The sequence below is a fragment of the Scyliorhinus canicula genome, chromosome 29 (assembly GCF_902713615.1).
Source record: "Scyliorhinus canicula chromosome 29, sScyCan1.1, whole genome shotgun sequence".
Classification (NCBI taxonomy): Eukaryota; Metazoa; Chordata; class Chondrichthyes; order Carcharhiniformes; family Scyliorhinidae; genus Scyliorhinus; species Scyliorhinus canicula.
In genome coordinates this window covers 13924283-13952235 of record NC_052174.1, presented here as the reverse complement: position 1 = coordinate 13952235, position 27953 = coordinate 13924283, and the positions used below count along the sequence as shown (strand labels likewise).

The window sequence follows — 27953 nt, the reverse complement described above, 5'->3', positions numbered from 1 at the left end:
ACACACACACATGGTCAGGAACACACACAAACATGGTTAGGAACACATGCAGAAATACACACACAGATGCAGAAACACACACACAAACACACTGACATACACAGAAAGACACAAGGGAACATAGACACGTGGAAAGACACAAACTCATACACAGAAACATACAGACACACGGAGTCAAATGGGTATCCACATACATGCAATCTAAACATGTCCCAATAATGTTCACATTCCTTCCAAGTCTGGTCCTAGCTAATATACTACCACATCCCCCTCTCATTCTATCAAACACCCTCCTTTATGCACCTCAACCCTCTTTTCTGCTACTGACGCTAGCACCCATATCCCAACCCCGCCACCCTGCAAGTTTAGTTTCAAACCTTCTCAGTCAGACTAGTAAATCTCCCTGCGAGGACCTCGCTCCCAGTCCTGTTGACGTACAACCTTGTTGAATAACTGCCTCATTCCCCAGAACTGCACTCACTGCCCCAGGGATTTGCCGTTCTGTCTCATTTATTCAACTTTGAGGCAGGCATTGGTCCTCCCTGTCATTCTAGTCCATCTCCCATTGACAAGGGGCAACTGTTTAGTCACAGAAAGTTGGTTTACAGGTGCAACAGGGTGATTAAGAAGGCAAATGGAATTTTGCCCTTCATTGCTAGAGGGATGGAGTTTAAGACGAGGGAGGTTATGTTGCAATTGTATAAGGTGTTAGTGAGGCCACACCTGGAGTATTGTGTTCAGTTTTGGTCTCCTTACTTGAGAAAGGACATACTGGCACTGTAGGGTGTGCAGAGGAGATTCACTAGGTTAATCCCAGAGCTGAAGGGGTTGGATTACGAGGAGAGGTTGAGTAGACTGGGACTGTACTCATTGGAATTTAGAAGGATGAGGGGGGATCTTATAGAAACATTTAAAGTTATGAAGGGAATAGATAGGATAGATGCGGGCAGGTTGTTTCCACTGGCGGGTGAAAGCAGAACTGGGGACATAGCCTCAAAATAAGGGGAAGTAGATTTAGGACTGGGTTTATGAGGAACTTCTTCACCCAAAGGGTTGTGAATCTATGGAATTCCTTGCTCAGTGAAGCAGTTGAGGCTCCTTCATTACATGTTTTTAAGGTAAAGATAGATAGTTTTTTGAAGAATAAAGGGATTAAGGGTTATGGTGTTCGGGCCGGAAAGTGGAGCTGAGTCCACAAAAAATCAGCCATGATCTCATTGAATGGCAGAGCAGGCTCGAGGGGCCAGATGGCCGACTCCTGCTCCTAGTTCTTATGTTCTTATGTTCTTATGTTCCGCAGGAGGTGGGGGGGAGGGGGCAGTGAGAGGGTTGTGATGGTGATCCAGAGGTGGCTACTACCTTTGAGGTCAAGATCCAGCTCTGGGAAGCCAATAACTGTGAGTTACCGGAAATGGTGAAGACTCCACTGAGCTGAAGGTGAGGGCACAATATTCCTTTTTTTATTGTCATCCCTTCTGTCAGCTTCTGAAGACTGTGGCACTTTAATGTGCCTGTGATAGTCCGGTCCACAATGAGACCATTCAGTCAACTGAGCCTATACTAGCCCTACGAAAGGGCAACCCACTTCGCCCCACCATACCCAACTCTCTCCCCATATCCTAACCCCACGGGAACAACACCCTGGGAACAGCACCATGGGAACAGCACCATGGGAACAACACCATGGGAACAACACCATGGGAACAGCACCATGGGAACAGCACCCTGGGAACAGCACCCTGGGAACAACACCATGGGGACAGCACCATGGGAACAGCACGATGGGAACAGAACCATGGGAACAGTACCATGGAAACAGCACGATGGGAACAGCACCATGGGAACAGCACCATGGTAACAGCACCATGGGAACAGCACCATGGGAACAACACCATCGGAACAGCACCATTCATCATACCATTCATCAGCCCACTGGCCCAATTGGTCAAGATCCTGTTGCAATCTTATAGAACCTTCTTCACTGTCCACTGTGTCACCAATCTTGGGTGATCTGCAAACTTACTAACCATGCCTCCTACATTCTCATCCAAATCATTAATATATATAACAAATAACAGTGACCCAGCACCGATCCCTGAGGCACATCGCTGGTCAGAGGCCTCCAGTTTGAAAAGCAACCCTCCACAATCACCCTTTGGCTTCGGTTGCCAAGCCAATTCTGTATCCAATTGGCTACCTCACCCTGGATTGCGCGAGATTTAACTTTTTGCAACAATCTACCATGCGGTACCTTGTTAAAGGCCTTGCTAAAGTCCATGTAGACAACGTCGACCGCACTGACCTCATCTACCGTCTTGGTTACCCCTTCAAAAAACTCAATCAAATTGGTGAGACATGACTTTCCCCTTATAAAGCCATGCTGACTTTCCCTAATTAGCCCTAGTACCAGCCTCCCTGAACAGGCGCCGGAATGTGGCGACTAGGGGCTTTGCACAGTAACTTCATTTGAAGCCTACCCGTGACAATAAGCAATTTTCATTTTCATTTCATTTTTATTTCATCCTCTCTCTGTACCGCCGTGATACTATCATGAATCAAAAACGCATCTTCCCCCTCCTCTCCTATCACTGTTCTATCTTTCCTATAGCATCTGTCCCCCAGAACGTTGAGCTGCCAGTCCTGCCCCTCCTTTAGCCATGTTTCAGTAATCACTATAGTATCCCAGTCCCATGTACCTATCCATGCCCTCAGTTCATCTGCCTTGCCTGTTAGGCCTCATGCATTGAAATAAATGCGGATTAATCTGTTTCTCTGCCTTTCACTTTTCTCCTTACTAGCTTTTGTTTCTATCCTTTCTTTAGTGCCCTCTGAATTCTTGCATTGGTTCCCATCCCCCCTGCCACATTAGTTTAAACCATCCCCAACAGCGCTAGCAATCTACTCTCTTAGGACATTGGTTCCAGTCCTGCCCAGGTGTAGACCCTCCGATTTGTAATGGTCCCACCTCTCCCAGAACCGGTTCCAATGTCCCGAAAATCTGAATCCCTCCCTCCTGCACCGTCTCTCAAGCCTCCTGTCTATCCTGTCATTCCTAGTGTGACTACCACGTGGCACTGGTAGCAATCCCGAGTTTACTACCTTTGACGTCCTACTTTTTAGTTTAGCTCCTAACTCCCGAAATTCAGCATTTAGGACGTCATCCTGCTTTTTACCTATATTGTTGGGGCCTATATGCACCTCCACAGCTGGCTGTTCACCCTCCCCCGTTAGAATCCAGGACATTTGCATCCGGGAGACAACATACCTTCCTGGAGTCTCGTTTGGGTCTGCAGAAAAGCCTGCCTACTCCCCTTACAATTAAATCCCTTATCACTATATTTCTACCACCCTTTTTCCTGCCCTCCTTCACAGCAGAGCCAGCCACGGTGCCATGAACCTGGCTACTTCTGCCTCCCCCTGTTCTCTCCCAACAGTATCCGAAACGGTGTACCTATTATGGAGGGAGATGACCGCAGGGGACCCCTGCACTCCCTTCCTGCTCTTCCTCTGTCTGGTGGTCACCCATTCCCTATCTCCCTCAGCACTCTTCATCTGCAGTGTGACCAACTCGCTAAAACGTGCTACCCATGACTCATTCAGCATCGCGGATGCTCCAAAGTGAGTCCATCCGCAGCTCCAGAGCCGTCGTCAAGTGGCCTAACAGGAGCTGCAACTGGACACACTTCTTGCACGTGAAAGGAGCCACGGACGGTGGACGTGTCCCCGAACTGCCACATCGCACACGAGGAGCATGACACGGGTCTGGGATCTCCTGCCATGTCTTAACCCTGAGGTTAACTTACAACAACTACAATGTTCCAAAAAAAAAATAGATAAATGAAAGAAAAAGGAAAAGTACTTCCCAGATCGATTGCAATTCAGCAGGTTTGAATCAGTCGAACAATTAACCAACCGAACGTCACAGTTGAAATGAAACTCATCTGACTCCTGTTTCAAAAATGCAACTTTTAATTACCCGAACTAAATAGCTACATTATCCAATTAAAGACCGAATTTAGTTACCTTGAAATGAAAAAAAATGAAAATCGCTTATTGTCACGAGTAGGCTTCAATTAAGTTACTGGGAAAAGCCCCTAGTCGCCACATTCCGGCGCCTGTTCGGGGAGGCTGGTACGGGAAGCAAGTTTAATTAACTCACCACTCGAACTCCACGACTCACTGCGTGTTGGAAACTTGGGATACGTTTCATTTTACTTTGTGCTCCTGTATTTGTGTGCTCAGCAAGGGTTACAACTTCTGCTGACACGGGTTAGGGGAGGAGGGCCGATGATGGTGGCGACCCAGGGTGGGCCTGCGGAGGTGCGGGGCCCGGAACGGAGGCTGACCCAAGAGGGGCTATGGTTGATCGGCGGGGCGGCGGGGCGGGGGGGGGGGGGAGGGGGGGGTCCCCGACCAGGCTGGTCTCGTGGAATGTGCGAGGATTGAATGGGCCAGTCAAGAGGGCCCGTGTGTTCGCACACTTGAAGCGATTGAAAGCGGATGTGGCCATGCTACAAGAGACGCACCTGAAGGTGGGGGACCAGATTAGGCTGAGGAAGGGGTGAGCTGGGCAAGTATTTTATTCGGGATTGGACTTTAAAACGAAAGTGGGGGGGGGGGGGGCGATTTTGGTCAATCAGCGGATGGTGTTCGAGGTGGGGAATATAGTGGCTAACTCTGGGGGAAGGTATGTAATGGTAAGCGGGAAACTGGAGGGCATTTCAGTGGTGATGGTAAATATCTATGCCCCGAATTGGGGCAATGTGGAATTTATGAGGCGGGTGCTGGGGATGATTCCGACCTGGACTCTCATCGGCTGCTCATGGGAGGGACTTCAATACAGTCCTGGATCCGAGACTGGACTGGTCGAGTATGAGATCGGGGAAGGTGCGGGCTACAGCTAAGGAGCTTCGGGGGGGTCATGGAGCACATGGTGGGGGGGGGGGGGGGTGTGGGCTACAGCTAAGGAGCTTCAGGGGGGTCATGGAGCACATGGTGGGGGGGGTGTGGGCTGCAGATAAGGAGCTTTGGGGGGTCATGGAGCACATGGTGGGGGGGGTGTGGGCTACAGCTAAGGAGCTTTGGGGGGGCCATGGAGCACATGGTGGGGGGGGTGTGGGCTACAGCTAAGGAGCTTCAGGGGGGTCATGGAGCAAATGGGGGGAGGTGGCTCCGTGGAGATTTGGGAGGCCGAGTGAGGAGGGAAGGAATTCTCATTTTCCTCCCATGTGCACAAGCTGTACTCCCGAATAGATTTCTTTGTGCTGGGATGGTAGATGTCGCGTATTCAGCTATAGTGGTTTCGGACCACGCCCCGCACTGGCTGGATTTACGAGTGAGCAAGGTGGGGGCCAGCACCCACAATAGAGGCTGGATGTTGGGCTGTTAGCGGAGGAAGAGGTGTGTGGGGGGGTGAGGAAAGCCACCCGGGGGGTATGTAGATATTAATGACACGGGGGCGGTGTCGGCAGGTACGGTTTGGGAGGGACTGTAAGCAGGGGTCAGGGGGGAGTTTAGTTCAATTGCGGCGCACAGGGAGAAGGCGGAGCAGGCGGAGATAGAGAGGCTAGTGGAGGAAATCCTGCAGGTGGACAGGTTATCACCTGTCCTACAGAGGTGTGGTGATTGTAGATCTGTGTAGATGCAATACAACTGAGCAAGCACTAGAGGGAGCATGGGAGAGCTATAAATACACAGGGACAGGAAGTGAGGGCACACTTCGCAGAAGGGAGAACTGGGAGAAAGACACAGGACAGGCAGGCAGCATTTGAGGTAGCTGTAAGTTAAGCTCTGAAGACAGAACAAACTCACAATAAAGCATCTACTTCAACTTTGAGACTACGAGCTTTATTAAGACACAAGGAACAACACAGGAGGAAGGGCTGTTACAGGAACATCAGAGGCTGCAAATGGAGTTTGGTCTGTTGTCCACGGGCAATGCGGTGGGGCAGTTGCGATTGGTAAGAGGGGTGGTATATGAGTATGGAGAGAAGGCGAGCAGGATGTTAGTGCACCAGTTGAGAAAGCAGGAGGAGGCGGGGGAGATTGGGAAAGTGAAGAACACAGGTGGGAATACGGCCTTGGACCCAGCGGGGGCGAATGGGGTGTTCAGGCAGTTTTACAGTAAATTGTATAAGTCGGAAGCCCCAGCCGGGGAAGAGGGGATTAGGAGGTTTCTGGGAGGGTTGGAGGCCCCAAAGGTTGATGAGGAGCTGGTGGAGGGCCTGGGAGCCCCTATTGGACTTGTAGAAGTAGTACATAGAACATACAGTGCAGAAGGAGGCCATTCGGCCCATCGAGTCGGCACCGATCCACTTCAGCCCTCGCTTCCACCCTATCCCCGTAACCCAATAACCCCTCCTAACCGTTTGGGACACTAAGGGGCAATTTAGCACGGCCAATCCACCCTAACCTGCACGTCTTTGGACTGTGGGAGGGAACCGGGGCACCCGGAGGAAACCCACGCAGACGCTGGGAGAACGTGCAGACTCCGCACAGACAGTGACCCAGCGGGGAATCGAACCTGGGCTCTTCCGAATTTGATCAATTACTACTGGGCGGCGAATGTTGTGATGGTCAGGACGTGGGGGAGGGGTCGGTACGGGAACAGGTGGACGCAGCCTCTTATAAGGACACGGGTTTGGGGGCATTGTTAACGACACCTCTGCCGTTCTCGCCGGCTCGATACTCCACATGCCCGGTAGTGGTGGCGGCCCTGAGGGTCAGTGGAGGCAGCACATGGGGTTAGAGGGGGGGTCGGAGTGGGCACTGATATGTGATAACCACCAGGGGGAGGGGCTGGACGGGGGGGATTTCGGGGATGGATGTGGGCAGGGATCGAGAGATTTGGAGATCTCTTTATTGATGAAGGTTTCCTGAGTCTGGAGGAGCTGGAGGAGGAGTTTGAGTTGCCGGGGGTGAGACTGGGTTCCTGTATTTACAGGTGAGGGACTTTGTGCGGAGGCAGGTTTTGACCGTCCCGCTCCTGCCGCCCCGGGGGCTACAGGATAAGGTGGTGTCGAGAACAGGAGTTGGAGAGGGGGAAGGTCTCAGAGATCTATAAGGAGCTGATGGAGTGGGAGGGAGCCCCGATAGGGGAGGCGAAGAGAAGGTGGGGAGAAGAGCTGGGAGGGGAATTGGAGGCCGGATTATGGGAGGAGGCCCTGAGGAGAGTTAACGCATCCTCACCGTGCGCCAGGCTCAGCCTGATACAGTTTAAGGTGGCCCACAGGGTACACATGACTGTGGCCTGGATGAGCAGGTTCTTTGAGGGGGTGGAGGATAGATGTGGGCACTGTGGGGGGCGGGGGATCCGGCGAACCATGTCCAGATGTTTTGGGCATGTCTGAGACTGAGGGGTTTCTGGCAGGGGTTTGCTGACGTCCTGTCAGAGGTGTTACAAGGGTGGGTGGTGCCCAGTACAAAGGTAGCGATCTTTAGTGTGTCGGAAGACCCAGGAGCCCAGGGGGCCGAGAGAGACCGACGTCCTGGCCTTTGCCTCCCTGGCGGCCCGGAGACGGATCTTGCTCGCATGGAGAGACTCGGAACCAAAGTCGGGGGTGTGGGTTAGCAACATGGCGGGGTTTCTCAGAATCGAGAAAATTAAATTCGTCTTGTTGGGTTCATTACAGGGGGTTTGCTCGGAGGTGGCAGCCGTTCTCAGGCTCTTATATCTCCTGCCCGCTGGAAGAAGTTGGAAGAGTGAGTAAGCCGGGTGGGAGGGGCCTTTGATTATGCTGCCCGCTTTCCCCAGGCAGCGGGAGGTGTAGATGGAGTCAATGGATGGGGAGGCAGGTTTGGGTGATGGACTGGGCTGTGTTCACGACTCTCTGAAGTTTCTTGCGGTCCTGGGCCAAGCAGTTGCCATTCCAGGCTGTGATGCAGCCCGATAGGATGCTTTCTATAGTGCATCTGTAAAAGTTGGTCAGAGTCAATGTGGACATGCCGAATTTCCTTAGTTCCCTGAGGAAGTGTAGGTGCTGTTGTGCTTTCTTGGTGATAGCGTCGACGTGAGTGGACCAGGACAGATTGCCGGTGATGTGAACACTTAGGAATTTGAGTCTGCTAACCATCTCCATCTCGGCCCTGTTGTGCCAATACTTCGCTTCCTGAAGTCAATGACCAGCTCCTTAGTTTTGCTGACGCTGAGGGAGAGATTGTTGTCGTTACACCACTCCACTAGGTTCTCTAGCTCCCTCCTGTACTCTGACTCATCGTTGTTTGGGTCACGCCCAGTATTTGGGAGTAATAGGAGGCAGAACAAGGATCAGTCTTCTAAGTTACCCGGTGTAGAGACAAGCATAAATGTTTCTCTCTCTCTTGCTGGAGGCAACTTGTTTGGAAGGGCCAGACAGAGAGTACGCAGGGAGAAAGAGGATAGACTCTCCTTCGGAGAAAAGCAGACAATTTCTTTCCCCTGGGAACAAGCCAAAACATGTCTCCAACAGAATCCAAACCAGCAATGACAGCTGCCAAAATCATCGCAATTAACTGCCGCAACATGCCACCATCAACACCTCACGACTTTTCGTATATTCTTTTTATTTTCTATTTGCGCTCTTAACTTAATTGGAGTGGGCATGTTGTGTCTTTTATTATTTTTCCTCACGTGTCAGCGATTAATAAACTTACTTTTTCTTTGACTGATGTGATTGCGACCTCAATCTCATATCCCTGCCCCCCCCCCCCCCCCCCGATAATCCCATTGCCCGTGGTGATCGGTGTGTCGCCGAGGAACACACAGCTGAGGGTGCAGAGCATCCAGCCCCTCATCTCCGCCTTAAATGGGCGTCCCTTCATTTGTAAATGGTGATTCCTAACTCTCCTTTCTTCCGCAAGAGGACACATTTACTCCACATCCGCTCCGTCAATACCCCTCAGGGTTTCAATCAAGCTTTCTCTTCCTCTTCGAAACTCCACCCTGTCCAATCTTTCCTCAAAAGTGTTTGGACACCCTGGGTTCACGCCCCCCCCCCCCCCCTCCTCCCCCCTGAAGTCTTTGGCCTTGGCTGCCCATTAATCACAGTCACTAGGTTTGTAAATGTACGTACGATTATTGTTTATTTCTAACAAGGACCATCATGAAAGGGGCAGTAAATACAACTGATTAACTATTGGCTGACACCATTCTCACTAATTCTCACTTCAACTTGCCCCCACCCTCTCCCCACACACAAGTCAAATAAACACGGACTGATGGAAGGAGTGAACATCATAAACGGACTGAGGAAAGTTTTCGTTTCAGATGTTTTTTTCAGCACACCTCTATTCACAGCGAGCTTGTCGATTGAAGTCTTTGGTTTTCAGACTGTAGTGATCTTGTTTGCAGATTCATTAATTCAGGTTTTCTGTAGTTTAAAAAAACGCAGGGCTCGCAACGTTCCCGGAGAGGGATCTTACGTCACATCAAACTTTGCTTTTAGTTTGTCTCCTGGCGCCGGCCGAGCCCATATCCGACGGAGAATTGCAAACCGCCGTCGAAATGGCGGGGGCCCCCGATTAGTCTTCATAATTACTTGCTGCAACTCCATAATAGCTTTTTGTGATTGATGCATTCAAACGACCAGATCCCTCTGCACCTCGGAATTCTGCAGTCATCCCCCGTTTAAGAAATACTCTGCTTTTTTAAATTCTTCCTCCCAAAGTGAAAAACGTCATATTTTCCCTAAATAATGCTGCATTTCCCAGATCTTTGACCACTCACTCACACATCCTATCTATATCCAACTGTAACCTCCTCATGTCCTCTTCACAACATACCTTCCTACCTAGCTTTATGTCATCTGCGAATTTAGCTACCTTCGCTCCCCTCATCTACATTCTTTTTTTTTTTTTTTTTATAAATGTTTTTATTCAGTTTTCGTATTTTATATTGAACAAATTACAAATTGTTAGGAGAGAGAAAAAAAAAACAAACAAAAACAAACACGCAAAAATTAACACACATATTTACAGGTAAGCATCTTCGTAGTAGTAACTGCGCCCCCCCCCCCCCCTCAACATGTTTATTTAGCTTGGTTTTGGGCCTTAGCTAGCCATCGAACCCCCGTAACGAACCTGTAGCCCCCCCCCCCCCCCCTCCCGCTACCTTCCCCCGACTATTCTTCCTCTTGTACATTGGCCACAAATAGGTCCCGGAACAGTCGCATGAATGGCTCCCACGTTCTGTGGAAGCCGTCGTCCGACCCTCGGATGGCAAATTTGATTTTCTCCATTTGGAGAGATTCCGAGAGGTCGGACAGCCAGTCCGCAGCTCTGGGCGGTGCTGCTGACCGCCAGCCAAACAGGATTCTACGGCGGGCGATCAGGGAGGCAAAGGCAAGGGCATCCGCCCTCCTCCCCAGGAATAGATCTGGCTGTTCTGAAACCCCGAAGACCGCCACTATCGGGCATGGCTCCACCCTCACTCCCACCACTTTGGACATTACCTCGAAGAAGGCTGTCCAGTACTCCACGAGTCTGGGGCAGGACCAGAACATGTGGGCGTGGTTGGCCGGGCCTCTTTGGCACCGTTCACATCTGTCTTCCACCTCCGGGAAGAACCTACTCATACGGGTTCTTGTTAAGTGGGCTCTATGTACCACTTTTAGTTGCGTCAGGCTGAGCCTTGCGCACGTGGAGGTGGAGTTGACCCTATGCAGTGCTTCGCTCCAGAGTCCCCACCCGATCTCCATCCCCAGGTCGTCCTCCCATTTCCTCCTTGTTGCGTCCAGTACGGTGTCGTCCCTATCTACCAGTCGGTCATACATGTCACTACAGTTCCCTTTCTCTAGGATACTTGCGTCCAGTAGGTCTTCCAGTAGTGTCTGTCGTGGCGGTTGTGGGTACGTCCTTGTCTCCTTTCGTAGGAAGTTTTTGAGCTGCAGGTACCGTAGCTCGTTCCCCCCAGCTAGCTGAAATTTCTCTGTCAGTTCGTCCAGTGTTGCGATCCTGTCGTCCGTGTACAGGTCCCTGACTGACAGTGTCCCCCCGTCCTGCCTCCACCTTTTGAAGGTGGCGTCGGTCAGTGCTGGTTTGAACCTATGGTTGTTGCAGATGGGAGCCCTGTTCGACATTTTGGTCAGGCCAAGTTGCTGCCGCAGTTGGTTCCAGGATTGGAGGGTGGCTGTCACCACTGGGCTGCTGGAGTGTTTTTTGGGTGGGGATGGGAGTGCTGCCGTGGCGAGGGCCCGGAGGGAGGTTCCCATGCAGGAGGCCTCCTCCGCACGCACCCACTCAGCTTCTGGCTCCTGGATCCATCCCCTTACTCGCTCGGCTGTTGCTGCCCAGTGGTAGAATTGTAGATTCGGGAGGGCTAACCCTCCCCTGGTTTTTGTTTTTTGTAAGACCTTCTTTGGGATCCTAGCATTTTTACCCCCCCATACGAACGCCATGATGAGTTTGTCCAGCGCTTTGAAAAAGGCCTTGGGGATGTAGATCGGAATGGATCTAAACAGGAAGAGGAACCTGGGCAGTACGTTCATTTTGATCGTCTGAACTCTCCCCGCGAGGGAGAGCGGGAGTGTGTTCCATCTTTGCAGGTCCTTTTTAACTTCCTCCGTCAGGCTGGTGAGGTTCCATTTGTGGATCCCTTTCCAGTCATGGGCTATTTGGATCCCCAGGTAGCGGAATTTATGTCGGGCTTGTTTGAACGGCAGCCCCTTTAGTGCTGCCCCCCCCCCCCTTGCGGGTGTAATGGGAAGATCTCACTTTTGCTCATGTTGAGTTTGTAGCCCGAGAAGGCTCCAAACTCTTTCAGGAGCGCGATGATTCCGTCCATGCTGCTTTGTGGGTCCGAGATATAGAGGAGCAGATCATCCGCATAGAGTGAGACTCTGTGCTCTCTACCTCCCCTTCGGATCCCCCTCCAATTTTTTGCTGCCCTGAGCGCGATTGCTAGCGGTTCGATTGCTAGTGCGAACAGCAGCGGGGACAGTGGGCATCCTTGTCTGGTGCCCCTGTGCAGCTGGAAGTATTGGGAGTTGGTATTGTTGGTCTGTACACTCGCCATGGGAGCGTTGTACAGGAGCTTTACCCAAGCGGTGAACCCTGTTCCAAGCCCGAACCGCTCCAGTACCTCTATGAGGTATTTCCATTCGACTCTGTCGAAGGCCTTTTCTGCGTCCAGGGAGACGATCACCTCTTGTGTTCTCTCCCCGGAGGGGGTCATTATCACGTTCAGCAGGCGCCTGATGTTCGCGGTCAGCTGTCTACCTTTGACAAAGCCCGTCTGGTCCTCTGTGACCACCTCAGGTACACAGTCTTCTAGCCTTTTGGCTAGGATTTTGGCCAGTATTTTGGCGTCTGCGTTCAGCAGAGATATGGGTCTGTATGACCCACATTCCGTTGGGCTCATCTACATTCTTGATGTAAATTGTACAAATGTGAGGTCCCAGCACGGATAGCTGTGGGATACCTCTCCCTGGGTGGGGACTGAGCCTCAGGCACAGAGTGGGTGCTGGAGGCTGTGCCACGCTGGGGGTGTATGGTTGGGCTAACCCCCACCTTGACCCACGGAGGTGAACCCCGTCACTACGGGACCGAGCTCCAAGCCCAAGGTCATCCTGCCAAATGGGTTTCTGTGCATTTTTGTATCCAAGCGGAAAGAATAGACTTTCAGACCATTCAGCTTGGCCATGTAAACCCCCCGTGAAACAGCTGGAAGTTTAAGGTTAGGAACAGCTGGATTTAGAGTTATACATTTTGCATTTGCTTCCCAAAGTGAAGGTTTGCACTGGGGGGCGGGGGGGGGGGGGGTTTAAATATGATGGCACAGTGGTTACCACTGCTGCCCCTCACAGCGCCAGGGTCCCAGGTTCGATTCCCGGCTTGGGTCTCCGTCTGTGCGGAGTCTGCATGTTCTCCCCGTTTCTGCGTGGGTTTCATAGAACATAGAACAGTACAGCACAGAACAGGCCCTTCGGCCCTCGATGTTGTGCCGAGCAATGATCACCCTACTCAAACCCACATATCCACCCTACACCCGTAACCCAACCCTTAACCTTACTTTTTAGGACACTACGGGCAATTTAGCATGGCCAATCCACATAACCCGCACATCTTTGGACTGTGGGAGGAAACCGGAGCACCCGGAGGAAACCCACGCACACACGGGGAGGACGTGAAGACTCCGCACACAGTGACCCGGCCGGGAATCCAACCCGGGACCCTGGAGCTGTGAAGCATTTATGCTAACCACCATGCTACCGTGCTGCCCCACGGGTGCTCCGGTTTCCTCCCACAGGTTAAGGTGAATTAGCCGTGCTAAATTGTCTCTTAGTGTCCAGGGATGTGCAGGTTAGGTGGGGTTACAGGGATGGGGAAGGGGAGTAGGCGTAGGTAGGGCGCTCTTTCCGAGAGTCGGTGCAGACTCGATGGGCCGAAAGGCCTCCTCCTGCACTGTAGGAATTCTATGATTCTATCCTCGCAATAACAGCACAGTAGCATTGTGGATAGCACAATGGCTTCACAGCTCCAGGGTCCCAGGTTCGATTCCGGCTTGGGTCACTGTCTGTGCGGAGTCTGCACATCCTCCCCGTGTGTGCGTGGGTTTCCTCCGGGTGCTCCGGTTTCCTCCCACAGTCCAAAGATGTGCAGGTTAGGTGGATTGGCCGTGATAAATTGCCCTTAGTGTCCAAAATTGCCCTTAGTGTTGGGTGGGGTTACTGGTTATTGGGATAGGGTGGAGGTGTTGACCTTGGGCAGTGTGCTCTTTCGCAGACTCGATGGGCCGAATGGCCTCCTTCTGCACTGTAACTTCTATGAAAAAAATAAACTCGGATTCAATTATTCGAAACCAGAAGAGATCTGGACAGAGTAGATCGAGAGGAACTGTTCTCATTGGTGAACCAGGGCTCATCGAATTCAGGTGAAAGAACCAATGGCAGCAAGAGAACATAAGATGTCGGTGCAGAATTAGGCCATTCGGCCCATCGAGCCTGCTCCGCCATTGAATGAGATCATGGCTGATCTGATGTGATAATCCTCAACACCTTAACCCTCGATCCCTTCACTGATTAACAATCTATCTCGGTCTCGAACATACTTAACGACCCGGCCTCTACAGCTCTCTGCGGTAAGGAATTCCACAGATTCACTCCCCTCGGAGAGAAGAAATTCCTTCTCATCTCCGTCTGGAATGGGCAACCCCTCACTCTGAGAGATTCTGCCCTCTGGTCCCAGACTCTCCGACACAGGGGAAAACAGCCTCTCAGCCTCCGAGGAAAACTGTTCTCTCACACCGAGTGAGCAGGATCTGAGAGCACGCCTGAGTTCAACTGTGGTTTCCAAATGGCTACTGGATGACCATCCATTGAGAAAAGGGATGGTCGGATTTGGGGAAATGCGGAGGGGGAGGGAGTGGCTAGAATTGGGATTAACTGAGCCACTCTTGCAGGCGAGGCAATACTTGGTATGTGCTGGCATGCGCTTTAACCTGTTCAACTACATAATCTGGCTCAGAGCTTGCTGGAGCTGTGCATGCTACAGCTCGCTACGTTACTGATAAATCGCTGGCTGGGACATCAGTTGCTGTGTAAAGCAGTTGGAAGTGATTGCGGACAACAGAACATCTTTGAGCCAGCTGAATCTCTGGGCCAACAGTTTAAACTCCTTAACCAATGATTTGGAAGTCACAAATCCGGAGAAAAGACAGGAAAACGAATCAAATCAGGTTCGGAATGAGAGAGGACGATTGGTTAAGAGTGAGGAAGCTGACGGAAAGGAGGGGTAAACACAAAAAAAAAACATTTAAAATTTTGCATTTAGAAATATCTCGGAGTACAATTTACCAGCAGCTGGACTGAATCGGTTTCAAGTTGCTCTTTTTCTGGGTGGTTGCTGTTAGGGACTTGTTAGGACCTCTGTTCAGGAGAGGAGACACATTCTGTGCTGTCGAGGTCCCGATAGTTCGGTTGCGTCACTTTTCACTCCAGTCAAATTAGCAGTCCTGTATCCAGAGCTTGCTCAACCTCTGGCCCAGCGTGGCTCCATTGTTAGCCCGGGCTGTGGACCGATCAAGATTTTAATCTGTCGATTTCTTGAGGCAGGCTGCAAAAACGCGTCTAATACTCTTTCTGGTGAGTCACATTTTGAAGAAGTGCCTCAATTGCCGGTAGGTTTAAATCAACTTGTGAATAGCTGCTCCCACCAGCTACTCTTTGATTGGATACCTTCCCAGAGGTGGGGTCACATGACATTCATCCTCCATGTAATGGAAAAGGGCATTAAAGTGCCCCCTGATGCCAATCCCACTCTTTGAAAGACAGAAAGAAAGTGGAGTCTGCACATCCTCCCCGTGACTGCGTGGGTTTCCTCCGGGTGCTCCGGTTTCCTCCCACAGTCCAAAGATGTGCAGGTTGGGTGGATTGGCCATGAAAAATTGTCCAAAATTCTATGATTAACCTAGGACAAAAGTTCGGCGCAACATCGTGGGCCGAAGGGCCTGTTCTGTGCTGTATTTCTCTATATCTATATCTAGGCCCAATTAGTCCTAAGCCCTACTGCACTATTCCCAGAACTATCGACGGCTTCTTCCTATCCTGATTCCCTTCTGAAAAGTCACGAAGGAATCCACTCCCGGCACGTTTGAGCTCACAACAACTTGCTGCTGAAACAAATTCTTATCTTCTCTTCCCCCGCAACCCCCCCCCCCCCCCCCACCCCGCCAGGTTCTTTTGTGAATCACCTCAAATCTGTGCCTCCATTACTGATTCCGCAGCCACGGGAAGCAGTTTCCTCATTGATTTTATGGAATATTTTGAAAGCCTCGATTAAATCTCCCCTCAACCTGCTCTGCTCGAAGGAGAACGGGCCCATCTCCTCCTGGCTTTCGCGGATAAATTCAGATAATCACATCGCGGTGTCAGGAAAGGTTCCTTCAAACTAAGGGAATGAAGATGCTGCACTGAGACAGGCAATCAGGGTGGGCGACAAACGCTGGGCCTCGTCAGGCCACGCCCACATCACATGAAAGAATAAATTAGACTTTTTTTTATTCATTAAAGGGACGTGGGCGTCGCTGTCCAGGCCCAGCAATTATTGTCCATCCCTAATTGCCCCTTCAGAAGGTGGTGGGTGAGCTGCTTTCTGGAACCGCTACAGTCAATGAGGTGTAGGTACACCCACTGTGCTGTTAGGGAGTTCCAGGATTTTGCCCCAGCGACAGTGAAGGAACGGCCGATATATTTCCCAGTCAGGGTGGGGAGTGACTGGGAGGGGAACCTCCAGGTGGTGGGGTTCCCAGGTATCTGCTGCTCTTGTCCTTCTAGATGGTTGAGGCCGTGGGTTTGGAAGGTGCTGCCTAAGGAGCCTTGGTGAGTTGCTGCGGGGCATCTTGTAGACGGGACACACGGCTGCCACTGTGCGTCGGTGGGGGAGGGAGTGAATGTTTGTGGAAGGGGGAGCAATCAAGCGGGGCTGCTTTGTCCTGGATGGTGTCGAGCTTCTGGAGTGTTTTTGACAGATGGGAGAGAAAAGTGTAACTTCTCCAAGGAACACATTCCAAGAAGAGAAATGGCAGCTAATTAAATCACTGAAATAAAATGCTGGATAAACACAACAGGTCTGGCAGCGTCTGGGGAGAGAGAAACAGATTTAATGTTTGGATTGTGTATGACTCTTCCTTAGAACTCACCATTTCGCTCTCCGGCCCACACGTCTGTCCTTGGCGTGCTGCAATGTTCCATTGAAGCCCAAGGCAACCTGGAGGAACAGCACCTTGTGCTGGAGGCTAAGTTCCGACGCCGGTGTGGGAACTGAGGCGCTTTACGATGGTAAAATCGGGGCCGAGCCCTCACCTATCCTGCGACCAGTGAGGGGCGAGCAGCGGTGCCGAGTTAAACTCCCGGGACGTTTATCTTGACATCTTTGTCAATCACTCCTTCACTCTGATCTAGTCACGGACTTCTATTCTGTTCCCTCTCTTCCACTGCCCCCCCCCCCCCCCCCCCCCCCCCCCACAATCCTTATCATCCATCACATCTCTTCAGCTCGGAAACAGAACCAGCCGGACTCCAAACATTTCCCCTGTTTCTCTCTCCACAGATGCTGTCCGACCTGCCGAGTTTATCCAGCATTTCTGAATCTATTTCAGATTCACAGCATCGGCTGTATTTGATTTTATTTCAGTGTAGAGGGAGCTTTACTCTGTATCTAACCCCGTGCTGTACCTGTCCTGGGAGTGTTTGATGGGGACAGTGTAGAGGGAGCTTTACTCTGTATCTAACCCCGTGCTGTACCTGTCCTGGGAGTGTTTGATGGGGACAGTGTAGAGGGAGCTTTACTCTGTATCTAACCCCGTGCTGTACCTGTCCTGGGAGTGTTCGATGGGGACAGTGTAGAGGGAGCTTTACTCTGTATCTAACCCCGTGCTGTATCTGTCCTGTGAGTGTTCGATGTGGACAGTATAGAGGGAGTTTTACTCTGTATCTAACCCCGTGCTGTACCTGTCCTGGGAGTGTTTGATGGGGACAGTGTAGAGGGAGCTTTACTCTGTATCTAACCCCGTGCTGTATCTGTCCTGTGAGTGTTCGATGTGGACAGTATAGAGGGAGTTTTACTCTGTATCTAACCCCGTGCTGTACCTGTCCTGGGAGTGTTTGATGGGGACAGTGTAGAGGGAGCTTTACTCTGTATCTAACCCCGTGCTGTCCCTGTCCTGGGAGTGTTTGATGGGGACAGTGTAGAGGGAGCTTTACTCTGTATCTAACCCCGTGCTGTACCTGTCCTGGGAGTGTTTGATGGGGACAGTGTAGAGGGAGCTTTACTCTGTATCTAACCCCGTGCTGTACCTGTCCTGGGAGTGTTTGATGGGGACAGTGTAGAGGGAGCTTTACTCTGTATCTAACCCCGTGCTGTACCTGTCCTGGGAGTGTTTGATGGGGGCAGTGTAGAGGAAGCTTTACTCTGTATCTAACCCCGTGCTGTACCTGTCCTGGGAGTGTTTGATGGGGACAGTGTAGAGGGAGCTTTACTCTGTATCTAACCCCGTGCTGTACCTGTCCTGGGAGTGTTTGATGGGGACAGTGTAGAGGGAGCTTTACTGTTGATGACAGAATCCCAGTATACAAGACATCAATGATATCAAAGCTGGGGAATTGAAGTCTCTCTCTCTGCTGAATTGTTGCCTGGGTAACCACAGGAAAACAGAATAAAATGACGTGTAAACCTCTCATTTCTTTTTTAAAAAAAGTTTATTTGTTTTCAAAACCTCCTGCAAAGTTCTGGTTTTAGATAAATATAACCTTACAAACTAATGCATCGTAAATTCTTTAAAAATCTTTCAAAGCTGTCACAATGTAAACCTTTGCCTCAAATTCCTGACATGTTGGTTTTCGGAATCAGACAGATTGCCCGCTGGCTTAAAAACTTGTGGGGGGAAAAAGTGAATGGGCCCGAACGTCTGCTCCGAAACTCAACCTCCCGATCTGTTGGGATTTGTGGCGTTGTCATGGCGATTTGGGATGGAGGCGAGGACTGAATGGGCAACGTTATCCTGGGGTGCTCCAGAGGGGTGACGGATCGGCGGAGGACCGGGGGAGGTGGAAGTCCAGAGTTAAGGAAGATGGGAGCGGCTTGACTTGACGGATGGAGGGGGGTGGGGGGTGACCAACCTGGCACTAGATTGGCAGCTGTGCCCGGCGGAATGTTTAAGTTGGTTCACCGTACTTCGGACGGACAATCTTTCTCTCTCTGCGTTGTGGCACTTTGTTTGGAGGGGTTGGCGATAAGGGGGCATCATATAGCCATACCCGGGGGGGGGGGGGGGGGGGGGGGGGGGGGGATGGGGGTTGGCGATAAGGGGGCATCATATAGCCGTACCCGGGGGGGGGGGGGGGGATGGGGGTTGGCGATAAGGGGGCATCATATAGCCATACCCGGGGGGGGGGGGGGGGGGCGGGATGGCGGTTGGCGATAAGGGAGCGTCATATAGCCATACCCGGTGGGGGGGGGGGGGGTGGCGAGATGGGGGTTGGCGATAAGGGGGCATCATATAGCCATACCCGGGGGGGGGGGGGGGGAGAGCGGGATGGGGGTTGGCGATAAGGGGGCATCATATAGCCATACCCGGGGGGGGGGGTGGGTATGCCAATGGCAACATTTAAAGGGTTGAGGTCCTGAGTTCATGGCTCTTGCGTTTCAATTTCTCTGGGTTGTTCGAGGCCATGTGCGAGAAATCTCGGAAAATGTCGTTGTACGTCTCGTCGCCTGGAAAAGGAGAGGGGGGGAGGGAGGGTAGAAACGCACAGGGTCAGTGAAGAGCAGAGTCTGAATCGCGGAGCCCCCTGCCCTCCCCACAGCTGATCGGCTGCAGTCACCTTCACAAATGCCCGGGCTGGGTTGGATGGAGCTCCCGATCAGCCCCCCCCCACCCCCAACCCCCCCCCCCCCCCCCCCCCCCCCCCAAGCCCTCCTGCCATCAGTGTGTGGGGACATCAGTTCCGGGGTGATACCAGGGATGGGGGGGGAGGGAGAGGGTTCGGTGATACCGGGGGGGGGGTGGTTCGGTGATGCCGGGGCGTGGGGTGGGTGGGGGGGGGGGGGTTCGGTGATACCGAGGGGGGGGGTTCGGTGATGCCGGGGGGGGGGAGAGGGTTTGGTGATGCCGGGGGGGGGGGGGGGGGTTGGTGTGGCGGGGGGGAGGGGGAGAGGGTTCGGTAATGCCGGGGGGGGGGGGGAGAGGGTTCGGTGATGCCGGGGGGGGGGGGTTGGTGATGCCGGGGGGGGGGAGGGGGGAGAGGGTTCGGAGATGCCGGGGGGGAGGGGGGAGAGGGTTCGGTGATGCCGGGGGGGGGGTGAGAGTTTGGTGATGCCGGGGGGAGGGTTCGGTGATGCCGGGGGGGGGGGGAGAGAGTTCGGTGATGCCGGGGGGGGGGGGTTCGGTGATGCCGGGGGGGGGGTGTTGGTGTGCCGGGGCGTGAGAGAGGGTTCGGTGTTGCCGGGGGGGGGTTGGTAATGCCGGGGGGGGGGGGAGGGGGGGAGAGGGTTCGGAGATGCCGGGGGGGGGGGGGGGGTGAGAGTTTGGTGATGCCGGGGGGAGGGTTCGGTGATGCCGGGGGGGGGGAGGGGGGAGAGGGTTCAGAGATGCCGGGGGGGGGGGGGGGAGAGGGTTCGGTGATGCAGGGGGGGGGGGGTGTTGGTGTGTCGGGGGGGAGTGGGTTTGGTGCTGCCGGGGGGGGGGGGAGGGTTCGGTGATGCCGGGGGGGGGGGTGAGAGTTTGGTGATGCCGGGGGGAGGGTTCGGTGATGCCGGGGGGGGGGGGGGGGGGGGGGAGGGGGGTTCGGTGATGCCGGGGGGGGGGAGAGGGTTCGGTGATGCCGGGGGGCGATTGGTGATGCCAGGGGGGGAGGGGGGAGAGGGTTCGGAGATGCCGGGGGGGGTTTGGTGATGCCGGAGGGGGGTTCGGTGATGCCGGGGGGGAGGGGGAGAGGGTTCGGAGATGCCGGGGGGGTTCGGTGATGCGGGGGGGGGGGGGGCGGAGGGTTCGGTGATGCTGGGGGGGGGGTTCGGTGATGCTGGGGGGGGTTTCGGTGATGCCGGGGGGGGGGGGGGTACGGTGATACCGGGGTGGCAGGTGCTTTTGTTTTTGTTTTAAGTTATGGACTAAGAAATGCGAGACTATATTTGCTGACAACCAACCTGTGAACCTGATTGGTTTCCCACAGTGATATTAACCCAATTCACTGGTTAACTTTGGAGTATGGCACAGGGACCCCGGGACACAGTCGGACCTCGGGATACAGTCGGACACCGGGACACAGTAGGACACCGGGACACAGTCGGAACCCGGGACACAGTCGGACCCCGGGACACAGTCGGACCCCGGGACACAGTCGGACCCCGGTACACAGTCGGACCCCGGTACACAGTCGGGCCTCAGGATACAGTCGGACACCGGGACACAGTCGGTCACAGTCGGACTCCGGGACACAGTCAGACACCGGGACACAGTCAGACACCGGGACACAGTCGGACACCGGGTTACAGTCAGACATCGGGAGACAGTCGGACACCGGGACACAGTCGGAACCTGGGGCACAGTCGGACACCGGGACACAGTCGGTCACAGTCGGACTCCGGGACACAGTCAGACACCGGGACACAGTCAGACACCGGGACACAGTCAGACACCGGGACACAGTCGGACACCGGGACACAGTCGGACACCAGGACACAGCCAGACACCGGGACCCAGTCGGATCCCGGGATACAGTCAGACACCGGGACACAGTCGGACACCGGGAAACAGTCGGACACCGGGATACAGTCGGACACCGGGAAACAGTCGGACACCGGGACACAGTCGGACCCCGGGACGCAGTCGGACTCCGGGACACAGTCGGACACCGGGACACAGTCGGACACCGGGACACAGTCGGACACCGGGACACAGTCGGACCCCGGGACGCAGTCGGACTCCGGGACACAGTCGGGCACCGGGGACACAGTCGGACACCGGAACACAGTCGGATCCTGGGATACAGTCGGACACAGTCGGACACCGGGACACAGTCGGACACCAGGACACAGTCGGACCTCGGGACACAGTCGGATCCCGGGATACAGTCAGACCCCGGGACACAGTCGGACCCCGGGACACAGTCGGACACCGGGACACAGTCGGACCCCGGGATACAGTCGGACACCGGGACACAGTAGGACACCGGGACACAGTCGGAACCCGGGACACAGTCGGACCCCGGGACACAGTCGGGCCTCAGGATACAGTCGGACACCAGGACACAGTCGGAACCTGGGGCACAGTCGGACCCCGGGACACAGTCGGACCCCGGTACACAGTCGGGCCTCAGGATACAGTCGGACCCCGGGACACAGTCAGACACCGGGACACAGTCAGACACTGGGGCACAGTCGAGCACAGTCAGACACCGGGACACAGTCGGACCCCGGGACACAGTCGGACACCGGGACACAGTCAGACACTGGGGCACAGTCGAGCACAGTCAGACACCGGGACACAGTCGGACCCCGGGACACAGTCGGACACCGGGACACAGTCGGACACCGGGACACAGTCGGACCCCGGGACACAGTCGGACACTGGGACACAGTCGGACACCGGGACACAGTCGGACACCGGGACACAGTCGGACACCGGGACACAGTCGGACACAGTCGGACCCCAGGACACAGTCGGACACCGGGACACAGTCGGACCCCGGGATGCAGTCAGACACCTTGACACAGTCGGACACCGGGACACAGTCGGACCCCGGGATGCAGTCAGACACCTTGACACAGTCGGACACCGGGACACAGTCGGACCCCGGGATGCAGTCGGACACCGGGACACAGTCGGACACCGGGACACAGTCGGACACCGGGTCACAGTCGGACATCGGGAGACAGTCGGACACCGGGACACAGTCGGACTCCGGGACACAGTCGGACTCCGGGACACAGTCGGACACCGGGACACAGTAGGACTCCGGGACAGTCGGACTCCGGGACACAGTCGGACTCCGGGACACAGTCGGACTCCGGGACACAGTCAGACACCGGGACACAGTCGTACCCCGGGACACAGTCGGACTCCGGGACACAGTCGGACTCCGGGACACAGTCGGACTCCGGGACACAGTCGGACTCCGGGACACAGTCGGACACCGGGACACAGTCGGACCCCGGGACACAGTCAGACACCGGGACACAGTCAGACACCTTGACACAGTCGGACCCCGGGACACAGTCGGACTCCGGGACACAGTCGGACTCCGGGACACAGTCGGACACCGGGACACAGTCGGACCCCGGGACACAGTCAGACACCGGGACACAGTCAGACACCGGGACACAGTCGGACCCCGGGACACAGTCGGACACCGGGACACAGTCGGTCACAGTCGGACACAGAGATACTCACCTGTTGGTCCAAAGGCTCCCTCTGCCTCACGCATCTCCTCGTTCATCCTAGCCAATCGGAGCCTGAAAATTCAACGAATAAAATCAGCAGTGCTTAGGCCCAGCGAGACCATTTCACGAGGGATCAGAATTTAGACAACAAAGAGGGAGGCGATTTGCCCAACACCCCTCTAGTCAGCTCTTCAGGCACCAGCCAATTAGACCCCATTGTTGGGCTTTAAGTTTGAGATTGTGGGTGGAGGTTAGATGGGTGGGGGAGTTCGATGGTGCAGTATGGTGATGGGAGAACATAGAACATAGAAAATACAGCACAGAACAGGCCCTTCAGCCCACGATGTTGTGCCGAACCTTTGTCCTAGATTAAGAACAAATCAATCTACACCCCATCATTCTACCATAATCCATGTACCTATCCAATAGCCACTTGAAGTTCCCTAATGTTCCCGACTCAACTACTTCCACAGGCAGTGCATTCCATGCCCCCACTACTCTCTGGGTAAAGAACCTACCTCTGACATCCCCCCTATATCTTCCACCATTTACCTTAAATTTATGTCCCCTTGTAATGGTGTGTTCCACCCGGGGAAAAAGTCTCTGACTCTCTACTCTATCTATTCCCCTGATGATCTTATAAACCTCTATCAAGTCGCCCCTCATCCTTCTCCGTTCTAATGAGAAAAGGCCTAGCACCCTCAACCTTTCCTCGTATGACCTACTCTCCATTCCAGGCAACATCCTGGTAAATCTCTGTGGTGGTATGATTAACATAGCTGCCTGCCATTGGTGCAGAACACCGGCTTACCATTGGCCCTGGTTGGTCATGTGCCTCTCGACCGATTGGTTGAGACCAGTCATGTGACAGCTCCCCGATTGGTCGAGAGGCTGAGTTAACCCCGCCTCCAGGGCGAGGTATAAATACCCAGTGCGCCCGGCGGTCGTCCATTTACTGTAGTCGACCGCAGGGCTAACATCTAGCTTATTAAAGCCTAACATTTGTACAGCAACTCGTCTCGCGTTCAATTGATTGTTCATCAATCTCCTTTGCACCTTTTCCAAAGCTTCCACATCCTTCCTAAAATGAGGGGACCAGAACTGCACAGAGTACTCCAAATGTGGCCTTACCAAGGTTTTGTACAGCTGCATCATCACCTCACGGCTCTTAAATTCAATCCCTCTGCTAATGAACGCTAGCACACCATAGGCCTTCTGCACAACTCTATCCACTTGAGTGGCAACTTTCAAAGATCTATGAACATAGACCCCCAAGATCTCTCTGCTCCTCTACATTGCCAAGAACCCTACCGTTAACCCTGTATTCCGCATTCATATTTGTCCTTCCAAAATGGACAACCTCACACTTGTCAGGGTTAAATTTCATCTGCCACTTCTCAGCCCAGCTCTGCATCCTATCTATGTCTCTTTGAAGCCGACAACAGCTCTCCTCACTATCCACAACTCCACCAACCTTCGTATCGTCTGCAAATTTACTGACCCACCCTTCAACTCCCTCATCTAAGTCATTAATGAAAATCACAAACAGCAGAGGACCCAGAACTGATCCCTGTGGTACGCCACTGGTAACTGGGCTCCAGGCTGAATATTTGCCATCCACCACCAATCCCTGTCTTCTATCAGTTAGACAGTTTGTTATCCAACTGGCCAAATTCCCCAATATCCCATGCCTCTTTACTTTCTGCATAAGCCTACCATGGGGAACCTTATCAAATGCCTTACTAAAATCCATGTACACTACATCCACTGCTTTACCTCCATCCACGTGCTTGGTCACCTCCTCAAATAATTCAATAAGACTTGTGAGGCGGAGAGAGGGGGAACGAGAGCTGGGTGATTGGAGAGAGGGGGAACGAGAGCTGGATGATAGGAGGGAGGGGGGAATGAGAGCTGGGTGATAGGAGTGGGGGGGGGATGAGAGCTGGGTGATAGGAGGGGGGTGGAATGAGAGCTGGGTGATTGGAGAGAGGGGGAACGAGAGCTGGATGATAGGAGGAAGGGGGAATGAGAGCTGGGTGATAGGAGTGGGGGGGGAATGCGAGCTGGGTGATTGGAGAGAGGGGGAATGTGGAGCTGGGTGATTGGAGGGGGGGGGAATGTGAGCTGGGTGATTGGAGAGAGGGGGAATGTGGAGCTGGGTGATTGGAGGGGGGGGGAATGTGAGCTGGGTGATTGGAGAGAGGGGGAATGTGGAGCTCTCCTCCATCCCCCACACCCCTGGCAGAGTTCTTTGAAGATGTAACTAGTAGAGTTGACCAGGGAGAACCGGTGGATGTGGTTTATTTAGACTTTCAGAAGGCTTTCGACAAGGTCTGACATAACAGATTAATATGTAACGTTAAAGCGCGTGGGATTACGGGTGGTGTCTTGTGATGGATAGAAAGCTGGTTAGCAAACAGGACGCAAAAGGTTGGAATAAATGGGTCTTTATCTGATTGGCAGGCAGTGACTGGCGGGGGTACTGCAGTGATCTGTGCTGGGACCCCAACTGTTCACGTTATATATGAATAATTTGGACGGGGGGGGGACTAAAATGTATTATCTCCAAATTTTCAGATAATACAAAGTTGGGTGGGAGGGTGAGCTGTGAGGAGGATGCAGAGATGCTTCAGTGGGATTTGGACAGGCTGAGTGAGTGGCAAATGGATGGCAGATGCAGGATAAATGTGAGATTATCCACTTCAGTAGCAAAAATCGGAAGGCAGATTATTATTTGAATGGGTGTAAATTGAGAGAGGCGGGTACTCAGCGAGATCAGGGTATCGAACATCAATAATCAGCCACGATTATAATAAATGGCGGAGCTGGCTCGATGGGCCCAATGTCCTCCTCCTGCTCTTATTTTGTTTGTTTCTATGCATGTTGCCTGTGCTGGGGCGTTTCAGCTATGAAGAGAAACTGGTTCGACTTGGAGCAGAGAAGGCAGAGGGAGGGACCTGGTGGAAGTGTATAAGATTATGTGGGCAGCACGGTAGCATGGTGGTTAGCATAAATGCTTCACAGCTCCAGGGTCCCAGGTTCGATTTCCGGCTTGGGTCACTGTCTGTGCGGAGTCTGCACGTCCTCCCTGTGTGTGCGTGGGTTTCCTCCGGGTGCTCCGGTTTCCTCCCACAGTCCAAAGATGTGCGGGTTAGGTGGATTGGCCATGCTAAATTGCCCGTAGTGTCCTAAAAAAAAATAAGGTTAAGGGGTTGGGTTACGGGTATAGGGTGGATACGTGGGTTTGAGTAGGGTGATCGTGGCTCGGCACATCATAGAGGGCCGAAGGGCCTGTTCTGTGCTGTACTGTTCTATGTTCTATGTGGAATGTAAATCGGGTGGATCGGAAGAACCTTTTCCCCTTAGTAGAGGGTCAATAACCAGGGGGCAGAGATTTAAGGTCAGGGGCAGGAGATTTAGAGGGGATTGAGGAGCGGCTTTTTCCCCCAGAGGATGCTGGGAATCTGGAACTCGCTGCCTGAAAGGGGGGGAGAGGCGGGGACAACATTTAAGAAGCATTTAGACCCTGACAACATTCGCTTCCTCGCTGCGCACACGCACCACCCATGGCTGAGGTAGCAGGAGGTGACTGCGAATGGTTAATCTACAAGCCGGCAAACTTTGGGAGTGGCGGAGGAGAGAGGGAGGTGGAGGAGGAGAGGGGAGACAGATTGAGGAAACTGAGGCTCAGAACGGCTTCCAGAAGCTTCCCGGTACTCACAGTGTGACAATGTCGGCATTGGCTGCATCGATGGCAATTGTAATAGGATTCTTGCCGTTTTCGTCCAGCGCAGTCTGACTTGCCCCTCGCTTCAAGAACAGACATACTAAACTGTAATCAATCACAATGAACAAACATATCAAAGGCACAGGTGAATAAACTGGCAGTGACGACAATGAAGAATTAGCGGGTGACACACTTCAATGAACGAACTACCCTGCTTCAACCTCTGTGACGGAATATAGGTCAAGTTCTGTGGGAGGATAATTCTGCATTGTGTACTGGCCAATCCCCCTACCCTGCACATCTTTGGGTTGTGGGGGCGAAACCCACGCAGACACGGGGAGAATGTGCAAACTCCACACGGACAGTGACCCAGAGCCGGGATTCGAACCTGGGACCTCAGCGCCGTGAGGCGGGAACCCCACCCCCCCCCTCAGTTACATTGGGGGACGCCCAATGAGACCCCTGGTGGCCGAGGTCCATCCTGCGTCCAACCCAGCTGCTACTGGACAACATCAACACTGCCCCCAGGAACGGTGTGGGACCCCAGACTAAAGGGTGAGAGTGAGGGAGGGCCCAGGACGGGGAGAGGGGGTTTGTAATTCCAGATATTTGTTGAATTCAAATTCCAGCACCTGCCCGGGTGGGATTCGAACACAGGTTTCCAGAGCTTTACGCTGGGTCTCTGGATTACTAATCCAGTGATAATGTCACTACGCCACTGCCTCCCCTGTGGGACAGGCTGGGATCTCCACTCCCAGCCACTGGGAAGCTCCAGGCAAACCCAGAAGGATGTCACCTTGTTTGTTAAGGAGCCTAATTGACATTCCCGCTGCCAACAGCTGGGCATCCCGCGTCAGCTTATTCTGCCCTCCACCTTAACCGAGGGAGGTGTCGGGAGACCGATGCGGGGCCAATCCTACAATCTGGTGGATCAGGTTGCCATGGTTCCTGCTCCAAACAGGGAGCACTAAATCCAGCCCATTGTCTCACCTCAACTTGAGTATTGAACATTGTAGCAGGGCAGGGGCCCACCTAGCTGGGGGCTTGTACGATAGAACATGAAAGCTGGCCTGTACAGGGGCCCGGCCTGCACAGGGCCCGGCTTGTACAGGGGCCCGGCCTGAAAAAGGGGCCCGGCCTGTACTGGGGCCCGGCCTGCACAGGGGCCCAGCCTGCACAGGGCTCGGCCTGCACAGGGGCCCACCTAGCTGGGGGCTTGTACAATAGAACATGAAAGCTGGCCTGTACAGGGGCCCGGCCTGCACAGGGGCCCGGCCTGTACTGGGGCCCGGCCTGTACAGGGGCCCGGCCTGCACAGGGCCCGGCCTGCACAGGGCTCGGTCTGCACAGGGGCCCACCTAGCTGGGGGCTTGTA

At 53.7% G+C, this 27953-nt stretch overlaps 2 protein-coding genes across 3 annotated transcripts in view; both read right to left on the bottom strand.

Annotated features, from left to right (window-relative positions):
- Positions 1-15094, bottom strand: part of LOC119958487 (monocarboxylate transporter 13-like) — a 42736-nt gene extending 27642 nt beyond the window's left edge. The window contains exon 1 of the mRNA XM_038787044.1: positions 14769-15094. The gene's annotated coding sequence lies outside the window, so the exon portion shown is untranslated. The remainder of the gene's footprint in view (positions 1-14768) is intronic.
- Positions 15095-19077: 3983 nt separating this feature from the next.
- acap1 (ArfGAP with coiled-coil, ankyrin repeat and PH domains 1) overlaps positions 19078-27953 on the bottom strand; it is an 82064-nt gene continuing 73188 nt past the window's right edge. Inside the window, exons 20-22 of one of the 2 annotated variants that reach the window (XM_038787016.1) lie at positions 26573-26683; positions 22862-22923; positions 19078-19185 (exon numbers count right to left, since the gene is read on the bottom strand). In XM_038787016.1, the coding sequence (XP_038642944.1) occupies positions 19079-19185; positions 22862-22923; positions 26573-26683 (280 nt within the window). In that variant the 3' untranslated portion in view covers position 19078. The remainder of the gene's footprint in view (positions 19186-22861; positions 22924-26572; positions 26684-27953) is intronic. The other variant, XM_038787015.1, reaches the window with a different exon arrangement.